At 43.8% G+C, this 16,491-nt stretch overlaps 1 protein-coding gene across 2 annotated transcripts; it reads right to left on the bottom strand.

Annotated features, from left to right (window-relative positions):
• Window positions 1-145: 145 nt before the first annotated feature.
• Window positions 146-15,574, bottom strand: Fus (FUS RNA binding protein). 2 transcript variants are annotated; one of them, XM_038345356.1, is made up of 15 exons: window positions 15,493-15,574; window positions 13,681-13,705; window positions 13,395-13,549; window positions 10,446-10,590; window positions 10,113-10,300; window positions 9,666-9,879; window positions 8,028-8,062; window positions 6,534-6,566; window positions 5,087-5,190; window positions 3,839-3,968; window positions 2,017-2,118; window positions 1,771-1,894; window positions 867-967; window positions 607-751; window positions 146-372 (listed from the first exon to the last, which is right to left on the bottom strand). In XM_038345356.1, exons 1-15 carry the CDS (start codon window positions 15,503-15,505, stop codon window positions 333-335), a joined length of 1,554 nt encoding a protein of 517 aa, XP_038201284.1. In that variant the 5' UTR covers window positions 15,506-15,574; the 3' UTR covers window positions 146-332. The 2 variants fall into 2 exon arrangements, with proteins under 2 accessions (XP_038201284.1, XP_038201292.1); XM_038345364.1 differs by having other exon boundaries at window positions 10,446-10,587.
• Between the last annotated feature and the right edge of the window lie 917 nt (window positions 15,575-16,491).

Genomic DNA, 16,491 nt, shown 5'->3' with positions numbered 1-16,491 from the left:
CCCCTCAAGAATTCCTGTCTTTTAATGCTAGATAGAAACAAGTTATTCAAATTCCTGCTACGCAAGATGATCTGAGAGGAGTTATTTCCCCACATTCCTAACACAGACCCCACCTCCAGAAAGTAAACTGGGGGCAGCAAGAGAATTTAACTAAAATGATGGTTTTTAATGGGAACCAGAGGTATGGTTACAATTATGGTAATCTGACACACACACACACACACACACAAAAAAAAATCCATGGGCAATTCTGAATTGAAAGTTTACAAAATAACAAGGGTAACACTGGGTACAGGAATCTGAAGAGCTGTTCCAGAACTTCAGAAGCCAAGCTAATATGGCCTCTCCCTGCGATCCTGTCTGTGCTCACCCCTGAAAGAAGAATTTTCAGATGAGTTACCAGATTATCCAATATCCTACTTGTCCCTGCTACCCAACAAATGACTTTTCTTAAGTAAAAAACCTTAAGACTTGGTTCTTAATTCTTCTACTCCCCCTTCCCAATAATGTGACCAGCTAAGCTCAGTCTTATCCTAGGAAATTACTCAGCAAAACCTTTTTTCCTCCCAACCTCTGACCAATTTATTTGTTTTGATTTAAACTTACCTGGAGTCCATCTTGCCAGGGCCAAAACCGCCTCTGTCCCCACCACCCCGGCCCCCTCGGAAGCCCCCACGGTCCCCTCCTCGGCCCCGGTAGCCGCCCCGATCATAGCCTCCTCTGCCACGGCGATCATCTCCATAGTTACCCCCTAGAAAAGAAATGACAATATATCATCCTCATTCTTTCCCAGCCACTACCCTTCTAAATCAAAAGCATAGAGTTCTTTTGGGACTTCCATCTAACCAGCTCTGCTCCCTTCTTACCCATATGAGAGCCTCCTGGTCCCCCTCCTGGGCCATCTGGCTTAGGGGCCTTACACTGGTTGCATTCATTTCTCCAAGAGAAGTTCATGTTCTCACATGTACTAAAAAAATGAAAGGGGAATTAATTTGGAGGAGTACAGTTCAAAACACTGAATTCACAAGACTCTAAAGGCTTGTTTCTCAGCAGAAGCTAAACAAAAGTATTAAACCTAGACCACTACAGCCTCCTTTTCTGTAGTTAAGTTTATCACAGCTCAGTTTGAAACACATTTCAATAATTCATGTTTGAAATCAGTCTCACTTCATTATGTCTGAACATGAATCATAATCACCTTTCTGTTCAGCATATTCTTATTATCCTACAATATCCAACGCACTTAGAAACTAAGTCTCATTTTATACCCAGTACACTTTAGAGTACATAGGTGTAGCGGTCTGAATGAGAATGGCTCCCCCCCCCCCTTAGGCTCATGTTTATATACTTGATCCCCAATTGATGTAAAGGTAAAAATGGGCAGGCAAGGGACAAGAATGAAATTTCAAAAGCACAGTTAGTGTTCTCTTACCTCATAGAAGTTTTTTGTCTCACGCCATGCCATGCCTGCCTATTACATGGTCCCTACCATGATGGTTAATCTACACTCTAATCCTCTAAACTGTGAGTCCTAGATTAAATACTTTCTTTTATAAACTGCCCTGGTCATGGCATTTTATCACAGCAACAAATAGAATTCTGTACTCTCCAAAACTGTAGTTATTCACTTAGGAAACTCTAATCTTCCCTAAAATAAACTATTAACTCAATCTTCCATCTACAGTATTTTATTAGTTAAAAGAAAATATCTTCCTCTCATCAGAGTAACAAGGATCAAACACATTATTTAAAAAAGACAAATTCACTCACGGATTAGGACACTTCCAATCCCCAGCTCGTTGCTGTCCACCACCTCCACCACCTCCACTGGGGAATCCTCCCCGGCCACCGCCACCACTGCCACCTCCTCCATAGCCTCCACGGCCCATGGGTCCTACAATACAAACAGAATTATGAATCTACTTCCTTGATGTGGTTAGCCTACTTTTTTTCATACTTCTTTTCTTCATCTACATTGTGCTTCATGACCTCTTTAAACCAGAATACATGGCTCACCTCCTCGTCCTCGGCCTCCACGACCATTTCCACCACCCCGATTGAAGTCAGCTCGGCGGGTAGCAAATGAAACCTTAATAGGATTCCCAGAGAATTCTTTACCTAAAAAAATAAAAGTAGGAGAATTAACCAAAAATAAAATATATTTTAATTTGAAAGCCCTATGTTGGAATCTGTTACATGTTAAGGTTTTGTTCCGGGGTTTGATACAGGATCTCACTATGCAGCTATGACTATCCTGGAACTATGTAGACTGGGTTGACCTCAAAAATTCTAAGATTTACCTGCCTCTGCCTCCCAAGTATTGGGATTAAAAACATGTTTCACCCACCTAGCTCCATTTCAAAATAGTTATTTTAAAGTCAGCTTATTAAAAAAAGATATAGAAAGATTTGAAGAGAGCTGCAGAGATAGCTCAGTGGTTAAAAGCACTGCCTGCTCATCTAAAAGGTCCTTAGTTCAACTCCCAGCAACCACATGGTGGCTCACAGCCATCTGCAATGAAATCTGGTGCTCTCTTCTGGCCTGCAGGCAGAACACTTTATACATAATAAATAAATCTTGGGGGGGCGGGGATTTGAAGAGTTAAGAGATGGCCGAGTATTAAAAGCACTGGTTATTCTTCCAGAGGTTCTAAGTACAATTCCCAGCAAACACCCGGTAGAGCTCAGTCATCTATAATGATATCTAGTGCCCTCTTCTGGCATAAATGGAAGCAGAATGTTGTACACATAATAAATCTTTAAAAAAAATATTTGGGAGCAGATCTCCGGCACCATAAAAATAATCAGGAAAAAGCCAAGTGTCGGTGGTGCAGGCCTTTAATCCCAGCACTCAGGAGGGATCTCTGGGAATTTGAGGCCAGCCTGGTGTACAGAGTTCCAGAACAGAAAAACTCTGTGGAGGAGAGGGGGACGAGAGGAAGATGGCTTGGTGGATGAGAATGCTTGCCACCAAGCATGATGACCTAAATTCAATCCCATGAGCACACAGTGGAAGGTGAGAATTAACTTCACATGGTTTTGCTCACTGACCTCTATGTGTATACCATAGCATGTACATGCCCTATCCAGATATTCAGTAAATCTTGAGAAGTTAAAGACTACAGATCTATAATACTTTTAGAATTTAAGAGAAATGGGCTGGGGCTGGAGAGGTGGCTCAGAGGTTAAGAGCCCTGACTGCTCTTCCAGAGGTTCAATTCCCAGCAACCACATGGTGGCTCACAACCATCTGTAATGAGATCTGGTGCCCTCTTCTGGCCTGCAAGTATACATGCAAGTAGAACACTGTATATGTAATAAATAAATAAATCTTTTAAAAAGAGAGAGAGAGAAATGGGCTGGAGACATGGCTCAGTGGTTAAGATCACTGGCTACTGTCTGGGTTCAATCCCCAGCACCCAAAATGCAGGTCACCCTGCCTTTAACTCCTGGTTCCAGGGGATCCAAAACCCTCAGATATATATGCAGGCAAAGCACCAACGTACAAAAAATAAACACAGGGAAAAAAATTTTAAAAAACTAAGAGTGGATTGCCTTCTTAGAATGATTTATAAACTAATGGGGCATGAACAAAGGAGACTACACTAAAGATGGCTCAGCAGGTAAAGCTGATTGCTGCCAACTGGAATCACCCAAGTTCCATTCTCATGGCCCATTTGTTACAAGAACCAAACTGATCACTCCAAACTGTTCTCTAAACACCGCAGAGGTTTTTCCATACACAGTATTAAAGACTTGGTACCATAAGACCCAAACTCCTCAAACGGACCCTGTCTCCGTAGCCCCACCCCTACAACCACCGTGTTTCTTATACATACCATCAAACCAATCAATAGCTGCTTTAGCAGAAGGTGGGTCATCAAATGAGACTGTTGCCTCACCCTTCAGCTTGCCAGTTTCCCTGTCCGTATACAAATTAATCATAGGCTGTCCAGTTTTCTTATTTGTCTAAAGAAAACAAAAGGAATCATCAATTTTTAGAATAATACAAGTCGGTTTGGCTTAGTGTTTATATATAACCTACACACGCCCTGTACATTCCTATAGATTGAGTGTTATACGTAGGTTCAGTGGTTAAAGTACTTTCTTAGCAAAAACAATGGTACAGGGTTCAATCTTCATGGCAGCGAAAATTCCACATTACTTGTAATACCTAAATAATGTTATATAGTTATATTGTACTGTTAGAACATGGTTCTATAGTTGTTAAGTTGTACCGTTTTAGTCTAGACAAATTCAAAATTAAACACAATCTAAAGTTGGTACAATCTACTAATATAGTGCCTATAGAAACCTCCATCATTACCAAATTACCAAGACTTAGTTCCAAACTTTGACTCTCCCTCTTCCCAGTTACTCTTTCTGTCTCACAGAAGCCCTGCCCTGGTTTACACTGTGCCCTTGAGTACCACCTTTATCAGACCAATTTTTTTTTTGTGTCGTTTCTCTTAGAAACGGGAAACCATGAAATGTTCTTTGCTCAATATAAGTTGAAGTGACGACACCCATTAGACTTTGGCTCTGCCAGATATTAGAGGCACATACTTGCAATCCCGATATTCAACTGAATTTTATTTTTTGAGACATGGTCTTTACAAAATCCTGGCTGTCCTGGAACTCATTATGCAGACCAGGGTGGCCTTGAACTCAGATCACTTGTTTCTGCAGGAATAAAGGTGTGCAACCTGCACTCAACAGTTTAAGTATACAAAACACAAAACGAAACAAAACAAAACCCAAGGATTATGCCAAGTTTAAAGCCAGCCTGGGCTGCACAGTGTACACCCTAATCTTTAAAAAAAAAAAAAAGATTGCTTTCACTACTAACAATAAAGACCTTTATTTTTCTTTTCCTTCATCTCTCTGTAGAGTCTTGACTGTTCTGGAACTCACTCTATAGACCAGGCTGGCATTGGAACTCAAGAGATCCATCCATCAGCCTTTGCCTCCCTAGTGCTGGGATTAAAGGCACGTGCTATCGCTTCCACCCAGCACTATGACTGTCGTTTTTATTAACACGTGAAATCTGAGAGCCTGTAAAGAAGCACTTATTATTTCACAAGTACCTTAATAATTCCAATCTGCTTGAAGTAATCAGCCACAGATTCTATTGTAACATTCTCACCCAGGCCTTGCACAAAGATGGTGTTGTTGTCTGAATTATCCTGTTCTGTTTGTTCAAAACGGGACGAAAGGAAAATTGAAGAGCACAGGAAAGACAAAGGTAAGTATTAGGTATATCAACAGCTATTTGCTATTTAAGATTTCAAGCAAACGCTCAGAATTCTGACCAACTAGTCATTCAATTATACTATATAAACCAACTGTACTCAACCCGTGGGTCATGCTCCTTTGGGAAATCAAGCAATCTCTTCACAGGAGTCTCCTATGGCCATAGGAAAATATATATACGATTCTTTTTTTTTTCCTTTTTTTTTTTTATATACGATTCTTAACACTAGCAAAATTACACTTAGGAAGTTGCAGTAAGAATAACTATGGTTGAGGAACTGTTTTAAAGAATCACATAGTATTGGGAACGTTAAAAAAACTGAAATAAGCAATCCAATCCATCCTTATTCTAATATTTGAATATTCATCTACCTCCTTTAAAAAAGTTACATCTCATAACTATCCTTGAAATATTTGACACCTAGTACAATACAGAAACCAGTTTCCCAACTTTCACTTCAAGACTCCTTCGTAAAAACCCCCATTTCACACTAAAAGGTGCATAGTAGAACATGCCTCTAATCCCAGCACTCAGAAGGCAGAGGCAGGTAGACCTCTGAATTCTAGGACAGCCTGGTCTACATTGTAAGTTCCAGGACAACCATGGATTTATATATACCCTACCTTTAAAAACTAATTCACTTTCAAATCTATTATACAAAGAATATCATCAGAAGAGATATTGCTTCCCTTACACATATGGTCTTTTATTCACTGAATATTGTTTGCTCAATAATTTAGATGTGTGTCCTTTTTTCTTGAGTTGACAGTCCCCTGTGTAGCTCCTGACTATCCTGGAACTAGCTCTGTAGAACAGACTAACCTAGATCTGAATTCAAGAGATCAGCCTGCTAGGAACAAAGGTGTGCATCATCACACCTGGGTTAATTATGTGTGTATTTTAAAAACACCACCACTAGTGACGGGCAGTGGTGGCCCATGCCTTTAATCCCAACACGTGGGAGGCAGAGGCAAGTGGATCTCTGAGTTTGAGGCCAGCCTGGTCTATAAAAGCGAGTGCCAGTGCAGGTTCCAAAGCTACAGAGAAACCCTGTCTCAAAAAAGCAAAGCAAAAACACCACTATTGATCTTAAATGAACACTGCAACTTACTAGAAATAATAATTACCAGACTCACCCTAGACCTCTGGATCCAGTATTCCTGGCATTTATAGACCACTGCTGACTGGGTACAACTAAATCCCCTTCCCTTCTCTCTACTTTTTCAGCTGTTTGTTTCAAAGACTACCAAGGTGAACACTGCATGAAAACATGAACTTACCAGAATCATGGCGTGATCCTTGATCCCGAGGGCCTTAGTTACATGAAAAAAAAGAAAACAAAAACAAGGAAAGGGAGCCATTAGCTAACAGGAAAGGACAAGTAAGGCAACAAATTCACATCTAATCCAAATTCTTGCTTCCAGCCTCTCTCCAAACCCTATCCTGGGGCCTGCCCAGTAGAGAAAATTCTAGGCAGATCTCAGGGAGACACAACACAGGCCCTTTTCTTAAGAACTGTTATTTTGAGTCCCCAGAGATAATGCCACACTTCAAGAAAATGCTCTCTCCCCCAGCTAGAGCTGGGAAATGTCCTCAGCACAGATGGGGGTAGGGGCAGTTCAAACTCAGTAACTCATTTATATTAACCAACTCATACATAACTTGGTCCTGGTTCTCCCACCAGAGAGACAGAAACTCTACACCAGCAATGTGATGTGCATCCATCCAGTTTCTCCAAACTTTTAACACCAAAGACAACCCTTGTAGAAATTTTTAATTTCATCTTGAAAACCATTCTTAACCATACTGTTTCCCCAAAGCAACATGAAATAAAAACATACATAGTAGCTATTGTAGTTTAAAAGCATGTCCCAGGGAATAGACCAGAAATCTTGTTTTCATAATACAGCCTCTATTTTTTTCCCAGACACCATCTTTAACCAATGTTTATCTAAATTCATCATATATAATATTGTACCTGTACACAATGACACCTAAGTCATGAACCCAAGCCTTTGGCTTTAAGTGTTTAGACAAATCAAAAAACCATTTTTGTTTAACAACCAGAAAAGTTCCAGCTTACTGGGAGACTTCTCAAATTTGCCATTTTTCCATGAATTCAAGTTTGTGCTGTTTTAAACCTGGTTATTTCCCATGAGCAAACACATGCTCTCAAGATCTTTCTTGAAGAAGTCCATACCACACCTTCCTTTCCAGATCTAGTTTCTATGTGCTTGTCTGAGTACATATGTAGAATTGCATTGACATCACTTAGTATTTAATATAAACATATATACCAACTTTACCAGCCTCAGGGTAGGGCAGTAATTCATGTCCCTCTCCCTGATTAAAACATTTGGGAGGTTGTGTACATAAACACACATACACACATACACACACTCTCTTCTCTCTCCTTGGACACACTGATCAAAAGGATCCTAAAGTCAAGTTGGCACCACATGTTCCAGAACATTCTCCAGTTGCTCATGATGGTGTGGTCACTAAGTGCTAGAAGCGGCAACACCCATCAAGAGGCCTAAATACTTAACTTGAGTAAAACCAATTTAGTTGCAAGGCTGCTGAGAAGTTATCCCTGCCTGCCTCCAGGTTAGCACACATCTGGCAGCAGGAGGCATTCTACCCCACCCCCTTCCTGGAGGTGGTTACAGACACTTTAGAAACCTTTGACACTTAACAAGCTAAGACATCTGCAAATGAACAATCAGACAAAGCATTGCTGGGAGTTGGGAATTTTGGAAACTCTGTTCACTTACCACCAAATTTATTGAAGCCACCACGGTCACTTCCGCTGGAGAAGACAAGTTAGAAGAAAGGACATGAAGCTTCCAACAGCTACAAAAGGGTTTTGTTTGTTTTGGTTTTTTTTTTTTTTTTTGTTTCAACATTCCCCAAACATGGGTAGGTGTTTTGGGAAAAAGATTCAAGTGGCTACTAAAATATACCCCTTCCTGACCACCCTTTGTCTGACCTTTGAGCTTATCACACACACACGTGTGCAACTTCTCAAGACAGTGTTAAGGATTTTGCTTTAAAAAGTTGTATCTATATCCCCTGGAAAAATAAAAAAGCTCATTTTTTTCCTTGGTTGTTCTTCTGACGTAGATTTTTTTCCTCTTGTTCCAAGTGGTGGATTAACACAGCAGTTGGTTTAAAAGATCTACCCCGAATTACCCAGAAGACATTTCACACCAGGCCCCTGGGATAGCCCTGAACACATTTTTTGTGTGTGGTTTTTGCTTTGAAAGCAGCAAGCAGACTCAACCCAATTCCATAAAAAGTCATAACCAAAGGCAATTTCCCCTTAGAGCAAGACACTCACAGCTAAGCCCTGTCCTAACTACTGAGCTGTTTTTGATCACCCTTCACCCCCGGGGTCACCCCTTCTACACTGTGAGAAGAGCGAAGTATTTTGCAATGTCACCTTTCATACCTGTGGCACATAAAATGCAGAGCAAGTTAACAGTCACATAACAGTTGTTTTGCTTTTTTAAAGTTTTGCATTAAACACACGCACACAACTAGTTTTCCATACTTTTGCATTTTTTGAGATTACCCCCACCCACCTCTGAATACTTACCATGTACAAACTCAAAAAAAAACCCTACTTTTTGCAAAAAAAAAGGAACATCACTGACAATTCTCCTCTTTTCAAGGAAGTTAACAGGGTCCTTCAAAGTTACCAAGAGATTTGACAAACTGCTTTAACATCAAATCTAAGGTTTTACTTGAACGAGAGATTCAGTTGGACAAGCGGATTTTAACTGACCCGAGAAAAGACGGACAGTGGAATAAGAAAGCGGAACACCACTGTCAAGTGTATTTTTTTTTGCCCCCAAAGTTTGTACAATTCAGTCAGAAGACCCCATAAATAAACCAAGTCACACACAAAATCATAGTCAAATTAGTGCAAATCAGGCTCATAATTCAAGTAACTACAGAATATAGTTGAGTAAATGCCAATTCCTAGAAGCTGAGGTCAAGTTTACCATTATTACCAATTCCCCTGGAGGACACATGGGAATACACAGAACAAGTTTCCCCTGATATTTCCCAGGACTGGGATTAATAGGTTTCCCTTGCAGAGATGTCTTTACTCCCAAGTTTCTTGCCTGAGATAACAATGACTCCAATCCACATGTATCTATGTATATTCTTTTTTGAAAATAAATGCACCAATATTCAAATCTCTACTCAAGAGCTGTAAATGGGTTTGGGCTCCCACGTTCTCACAAAGACATAATAGGAATATACAAAGAAACACTACTGCCCACAAACTGAAGCCTTTACATACCCCAGAGAACAATACTAACCATGCACTAGGAACTGACTTCAAAGGAGATCCATGCAACACTCCCCCACTGAAGGTACTCCCTGACTCATGAAACACCTACCCCATGCCGCCTCTGCCTCCTCGGCCACCTCCACGGCCTCTGGGTTCATAGCCACCACTGCTTCGGTTGTAACCACCTCCACCGCCCCTGCCACGGCCCCCACGGTCCTGCTGGCCTCCCCCGTAGCCACCACCGCCGCCACCACTCTGGTCCTGATTGCCATAACCACCACCGCCGCCACCACTCATGGAGGACTGATCTTGGCCATAGTTGCCTATAAAAAATAAAAAATAGAGTGTGCTTAATACTTACATATGCTTTAGCATACACAAATTTTTGTTACAATTCCCAGCAAAAGTGAGAGAATATAAAGTATCGTGGAAATGGTCAATGGTCCCACTATAAAGGACAGTAAGAATTAGAAACTTGGTAAACAAGAAAGTCACTATTTTAAGGTAAGGGGCAAATTCAGAGAATAAAGATACAAAACTCAAGACTCATTCTCACCTCCACCACCCCCTCCACCACCTCCACTGCTGCTGTTGTACTGGTTCTGTTGTCCATAACCCTGAGGTGGGTTATAGGAGCTTTGTTGTTGTCCATAGCTTTGTTGCTGTCCACCATAGCCAGACTGTTGGCCATAGCCTCCACTCTGGGGCTGCCCATAGCTGCTGCTCTGAGAACTGCCACCGTAACTAAGCCGAAAACAAAACAAGAATTATGCCACAAAATGATTAAAAGCTTGCTTCACTTTTAGTCCATTCCCTTTCTTTACTGATCAGAGATCCAACAATTTACCAAGAGTTTCTGGCCTTACCCCACACTCCCATACTACCTTACCTTCCCGAGGTGCTGCTAGGAGCTGGCTGTTGGCCATAGCCAGGGTAGGAGGACTGCTGCCCATAAGAAGATTGGGAACTTTGGCTGCTGCCATAGCCTCCAGTGGAACCATATCCCTGGGGAGCTGACTGAGTGCCATAGCCTGCTAAAAAGAAAAAATGAGTTACAAAAGCCCAGGTATAGTTGTGCTCATCTTTAATCCCAGCATTTGGAAGGCAGAGGCAGATATCTCCACCGATCAAAGCCAAGCTGTCTACATAATCAGTTCTAGGTCAACCAGGGCTACATAAGATTAGCTGAAGAAAAAAAAAAAGGAACTGGGTTAAGGAATAGCTTGAAGAAAACATTGTATACTTCCCAGAACTCACCCATTATCTGGGGGGAAAGTCATCTTAGAGACTATTAAGTTTACTAACAAAGGCCAGCTGCCTGGAGACTGGGGGCAGGAAGGTCACAGTTAAAGGCCAATCTGGGTATCTTAGTGAAACTATTTACAATTACTTTTTTTAAAGAAAATTAACTGGACTTGCTGTGAAAGTCTTTATCAACCTAGGTTCAATCACCAGACCCATCATCTAGGTAGGGAACAACTGATACTAGGTTGTCCTCTGATGTCCACACACACACGCATCATGCAACAAACATGCAAGCACTCACACAAAATAAAAATACAGTAATCACCATGCCTGCCCAGTTTTCTTAAAAACCTCTGGACCAGGCCGTGGTGGTGCACACCTTTAATCCCAGCACTCACTCGGGAGGCAGAGGCAGGGTGAATGAATCCCTGTGAGTTCAAGGCCAGCCTGGTCTACAAGAGCAAGTTCCAGGACAGCTAGGACTGTTACACAGGGAAACCCTGTCTAGAAAAACCAAAAACACCTCTGTAGAGCCAAGCAGTAGTGCACTTGCTTTTAATCCCAGCCCTTAGGACGTAGAGGCAATTGAGTCTGAGCCTGATCTAGAGTTAGTTCTAGGACAGACAAGACTACAGAGAAACTCTATCCTTAAAAAACAAAAAAAAAAAAAAATTGCCGGGCGGTGGTGGCGCACGCCTTTAATCCCAGCACTCGGGAGGCAGAGGCAGGCGGATCTCTGTGAGTTCGAGGCCAGCCTGGTCTACAAGAGCTAGGTCCAGGACAGGCTCTAAAAAAAGCTGCAGAGAATCCCTGTCTTGAAAAACCAAAAAAAAAAAAAAAAAAAAAAAAAAAAAAAAAAATTATTAACATCTCTGTAAATCTTGAAACACACCAAGCCCAGCATTTCACACCTATAGTCCCTAGAACTCAGAAAGCTGTCTCAAGCAAAGGAGCAGTAACTAGGGACTAGCTCAGCTAAGAGTACTTGTTTAGCACGCACAAGCTCTGGGTTCGGTCTTCAGACCATATAAACCATGTATACATACCTTTGATCCCAGCACTCAAAAGCAAGATCAGTAGGCTCAAGGCTATCCTCTATTATACAGCAAGTAACTGGCCAGCCTAGCCAACTTGACATTTTGTCTCAAAACAGAAATTTTATTATTACTTTTATTTATTTTTATTTTGTGTGCATTGGTGTTTTGCTTGCATGTATGTCTATATGAGATTCCCCTGGAACTGGAGTTACAGACAGGTATGAGCTGACATGTGGGTGCTGGGAATTGAACCTCTTGAAGAACAGCCAGTGCTCTTTAACCACTGAGCCATCTCCCCAGCCCCTATTATTACTCTTTTTTAAAAATATTTATTTATTATGTATACAATATTCTGTCTGTGTGTATGCCTGCAGGCCAGAAGAAGGCACCAGACCTCATTACAGATGGTTGTGAGCCACCATGTGGTTGCTGGGAATTGAACTCAGGACCTCTGGAAGAGCAGGCAATGCTCTTAACCACTAAGCCATCTCTCCAGTCCCATTATTACTCTTAAAGTACTATTAAAGCTTTGACTTTGACTATCTTTTTTGTTGCTGGATTTTTTTTTTCTCTTTTAAACAGGGTCTATGTAGCTCAGGCGGGCCTCCACCTCAGACTGGCCCATTTCTGCTTCCCAAATGCTGGGATTAAATGCATGGGCCTCCATCTGGTACCCCACCTTTGCTGGGGCTGCGCACAAGGGTGTTTTGCCTGCCTGGTGCCATCAGAGTCCAGATGAGGGCATCAGATTCCTTGATATGGAGTTAAGACAGCTGTGTGCCATCGTGTAGGTGCTGGAACACTGGCTCCACTTCTAAAGGATGTGTTCATTTAACTTGCTGAGCCATCTCTCCACCCACCTACCCCCCACCCCTTTCTTGAAATTTAATTTTTTTGATACAGGGCTTCTCTGTGTAAACCTGGCTGCCATGGAACTCTGTAGGCCAAGTTGGCCTCAAACTCAAGATTGATTCTCACTTGTCTCTGCCTCCTGTGTGCTGTGATTAAAGGTATACACTACCACCGCCTGGCACTTTACTCTTTAATACAGATTCAGTTTCATTCTATCTATCCCAAATCCAGGTTTCCCTATACATTACTAACTGAATTTTCGGGTTTTTTGTTTTTTTTTTTTTTCTTTTTTTTTTTGCTTTTTGAGACAGGGTTTCTCCGTAGCTTTGGTGCCTGTCCTAGAACTACTAACTGAATTTTCATGGGGTTGCTATAGAGTACTTTTTGACCTTTTGGACCTAAGGGCAAATCCCACCTCTTTGTGAATCACATCTATCAGCCCAATTCCAAAAGTTTTCAAGTAAACCATTTTCTTCTATCCTAAAAATGGTTCTCTGTAGGAAACATGCTTTCCACAAAATGAAAAATGCAGAAATTCATCCAAAGGAACAATTATAAATCATTTTCTTAAAAAGATTGACTACTAAATTTTAGCAATTACAGACTGATAAGGGAAAACATGAGATTTTCAGTATTATTTAGGTTTAAGAAGGTATTAACATTCAGAAACAGTGTGTGAAGATGTGTTCCACTATGAGACTCACTGTTTTGGGTCTGTCCGTAAGAAGAGCCATAGCTGCTCTGGCCGTATCCTGAAGTGTCAGCTGATTGGCCATAACCACTGTAACTCTGCTGGCCATAGGGTTGATTGCTCTGTTGGGAGTAGCCCTGCCCAGGCTGGGTAGGATAGGCCCCATAGCTAGGACAGTAAAAAACTGATCAGTAAAGTTATCTTCAAATGAAAAATAAAAAACACATACAAAAACAGATAACTAAAATTATACTGATCACCCTTATTATCTACAAAGCCAGCCCAAAAAAAACACTCACCTTTGAGTTGCTTGCTGGGTATAGTCTGTAAAAGTGGGAAAGGAAAAAAAACATGTTAATTTCAGTTAAGACTGGAATACAATAAAATTCAACAAGTACTAGGCACTCTAAGAAGGGCAGGCAGTGGTGGGCCAATCCCTTAATCCCAGCAGTTAGGAGGCAGAGGCAGGTGGATCTCTGAGTTGGAGGCCAGCCTGGTCTACCGGGCTAGTTCCAGGACAGCCAAGGCTACACAAAAAGCGTGTCTCGAAAACAAGAACAAAAGTAAAAGGCATTCCAGAGCAAATAAATCTACAACAATTGTAAGTAAAGCCAGTTGGAAATAGGCAAGTTTTAATACAAGCAGCAAAAGGCGGCAAATTTCTAGACACCAGTAATTCTTCGATTTTTGTTTGGTTCTGAGTTAGGCCCTGGCCATGCTGAGCTATATGTAACACAGCCCGAGGCATCATATCAAGGGGGAAAAAAAAGATTTCTGTGGATAACTACTAATATCTGAAACATTGTCACGGGACTGGTTCTGTACTTTTCAAAAATTTCTCCTTTTGTTTTTTTTTGCCGACAGGGATCTCTATTATGTACCTCCGACATCTCCGAACTCACTATGTAAACCAAGCTGGCCTCAAACTAAAGAACCCTCCTGCCTCTACCTCCCTATACCTGAGACATGTGCCACCACACCGGCTTAAATATTTTCTTCTTTAAAGTCTCAAAAATACAGTACAGACGATCTCTGAACTTTAAAAATTTTCTCCTCTCGGGCCTCTCCAAGGCCTGCAACACACCATACCAAATAAATACCTTTAAAAACACTTATTCACCCCGTGACCAACCTTGGTGACCGTAAGGCCAAGTGGCCTTTTAGCACAAAGCCAAACAACCAAGGCGGCAAAGCTCTTTGACCCCGAGTAGCCTCGAGGCTCCCGGCGATTGCGTTCCCGCCTACCGTGCGCACGAGAAGCAGAGAGCTCTTTAAACGCGCTAAGCGGAGTGGCTCAGCTCCGTGCAGGAAATCCTGGGCCTGCCCCCGCACAAGGAAAAAAAAAATGACAGCCGAGAGGGTGTGGCCTCGGAAAGCGACTCCTCCGGTTTCCTTCCTGCCTCGGGAAGGTTTATCCCGAAGTGGGAAAAACGTCAGGCCGGATCCGGGAGGCCGTTGGTCATTCCCCCCCAACCTCGCGGACACGCGGGCCAGTTCCGGGCGTCCCTGCTCCCGCCCGGCGGCCACGGAGGCGGGAAGAGGGCGGCCCCGCCCCTTCCCGAGGGACCCGGGGAGCAGGGCGAGGCCACCACCGGACCGGCAGTCTTCGGCCGAGGTTCTCGCGACAAAAATAATATTAATAAAAAAAAAAAAAAAACAAAACCCAACCAACTCGAGGCGGGCGTGGGGTGAAAAAACGCGCCGAGAAAGGGGAGGGGCCAGAGCGCGTGCGCGCGCCGAGTGCCCGGATGCAGCACTGCGACAAAGCGAGGCCCGGCACGCCGGGAGGGGGTGGGGCGAGGCTACAGCGAGCTGGGGCCTCCGCGCCCCTCACTCCAGGTCGTCAGGCCGCGTCCCTCTCACCACGGCCCCCGCCCCGAGTGACCAGGCCCAGGGAGAAAGCCCTTAGGCGCCGCGTCAAAGGCGCCGGAGGAGCCAAACAAAATGGCGACACCGCCCTCCCCTTCCCTCTTCCCGCCGCTTCCCGCCACAGAGGTGCGGGAGCCCACCCTCGCCCGCCACCACGGGCCCCGCCGAGAAACCCCAAGTCTGGCCGAGAGGGGACGAGGCTTCCCCGGGACGCGCCATCGCCGCCTCGCGCCCCCACTTACCGTTTGAAGCCATGTCCGCGCACGCGCGCACAGGCCGCCAAGCAGCCGGGTTCCAGGCGACTGCGAAGAGACGCCGCGAGGACTGAGCGGCCCCGCCTCCCGCAGCCGCCTTAAGTACGCCTCCCGCCTACGCGCCCTGCGCACGTACCAAGTCTGGCCGTGCGAGGGGGGGAGCACGGCTGGGCTCCCAGCCCTTCCCGAGGATGCAGAGAATCCCAGGAAGCAGGAGGAAAACGGATCGGCCTTTGACTGATGTCCTCGTGTGTGCTGCCATCTTCGGGATAATCGACTCGCCTTTGGCTCCCGGGACTCGGCTCCAACACGCTTCTACCCCTCGGAGGCAGAATGGTACGACCCAACCTCCCGCTGTGGGCGGTGCCAGAGCCCTGAGCTGGAGATCCGAGCTGGAGTCTAGGCCTGGAGTCCGCGGGTGTGGGAACCGAGATTTCCTCCGGCCGGCCCCTCGCTGGGCCCCACTTTCACTGGGGAGGGCGTGCTTCCGCCTGCCCTGGCCCTCTGGCCCTCTACCTTCTCTCCTGAAAGCATCATCTGTCTCGGTCCCTTACTCTCTCGGTTTTCACTTAGTCGTGCTTCAGCTTGCTGTTCCTTAGATCTTGCTAAGATTTGTAGATTGTGACGTTTGACCTGAAAGAAGATGGGCTTTAGCCCGTGGCCCTAGTCTGTTTCAACACTAACACATGGCTACGTGGCTACAGCTTAAAGCTGGAAGCAATTTCTCATTTTTTTTTTTTTTGACCTCTCGGTGCAGCCCAGCTGACCTCGAGTTCATGATCCTATTTGCTGTAAAGCAACGCATTCTAGAATTACAGTCAACCTGGCTTTCTCCCTCCTCACCTTGTAAAGAAAATGAGTGTATCTGCCTACTACAAATAAAGTCTAAGGATGTAGTTGAATGACAGAGCGATTGCTTAGTCTGTAAATGTCCCTGAGTAAATCTCCAGTCCCAGAGCTACGCCGAGGTGAGGGGGAGTAAGTTTG

Source organism: Arvicola amphibius, chromosome 1, assembly GCF_903992535.2.
Source record: "Arvicola amphibius chromosome 1, mArvAmp1.2, whole genome shotgun sequence".
NCBI classification, from domain to species: Eukaryota; Metazoa; Chordata; class Mammalia; order Rodentia; family Cricetidae; genus Arvicola; species Arvicola amphibius.
This window is presented reverse-complemented; position numbering and strand designations above follow the sequence as displayed.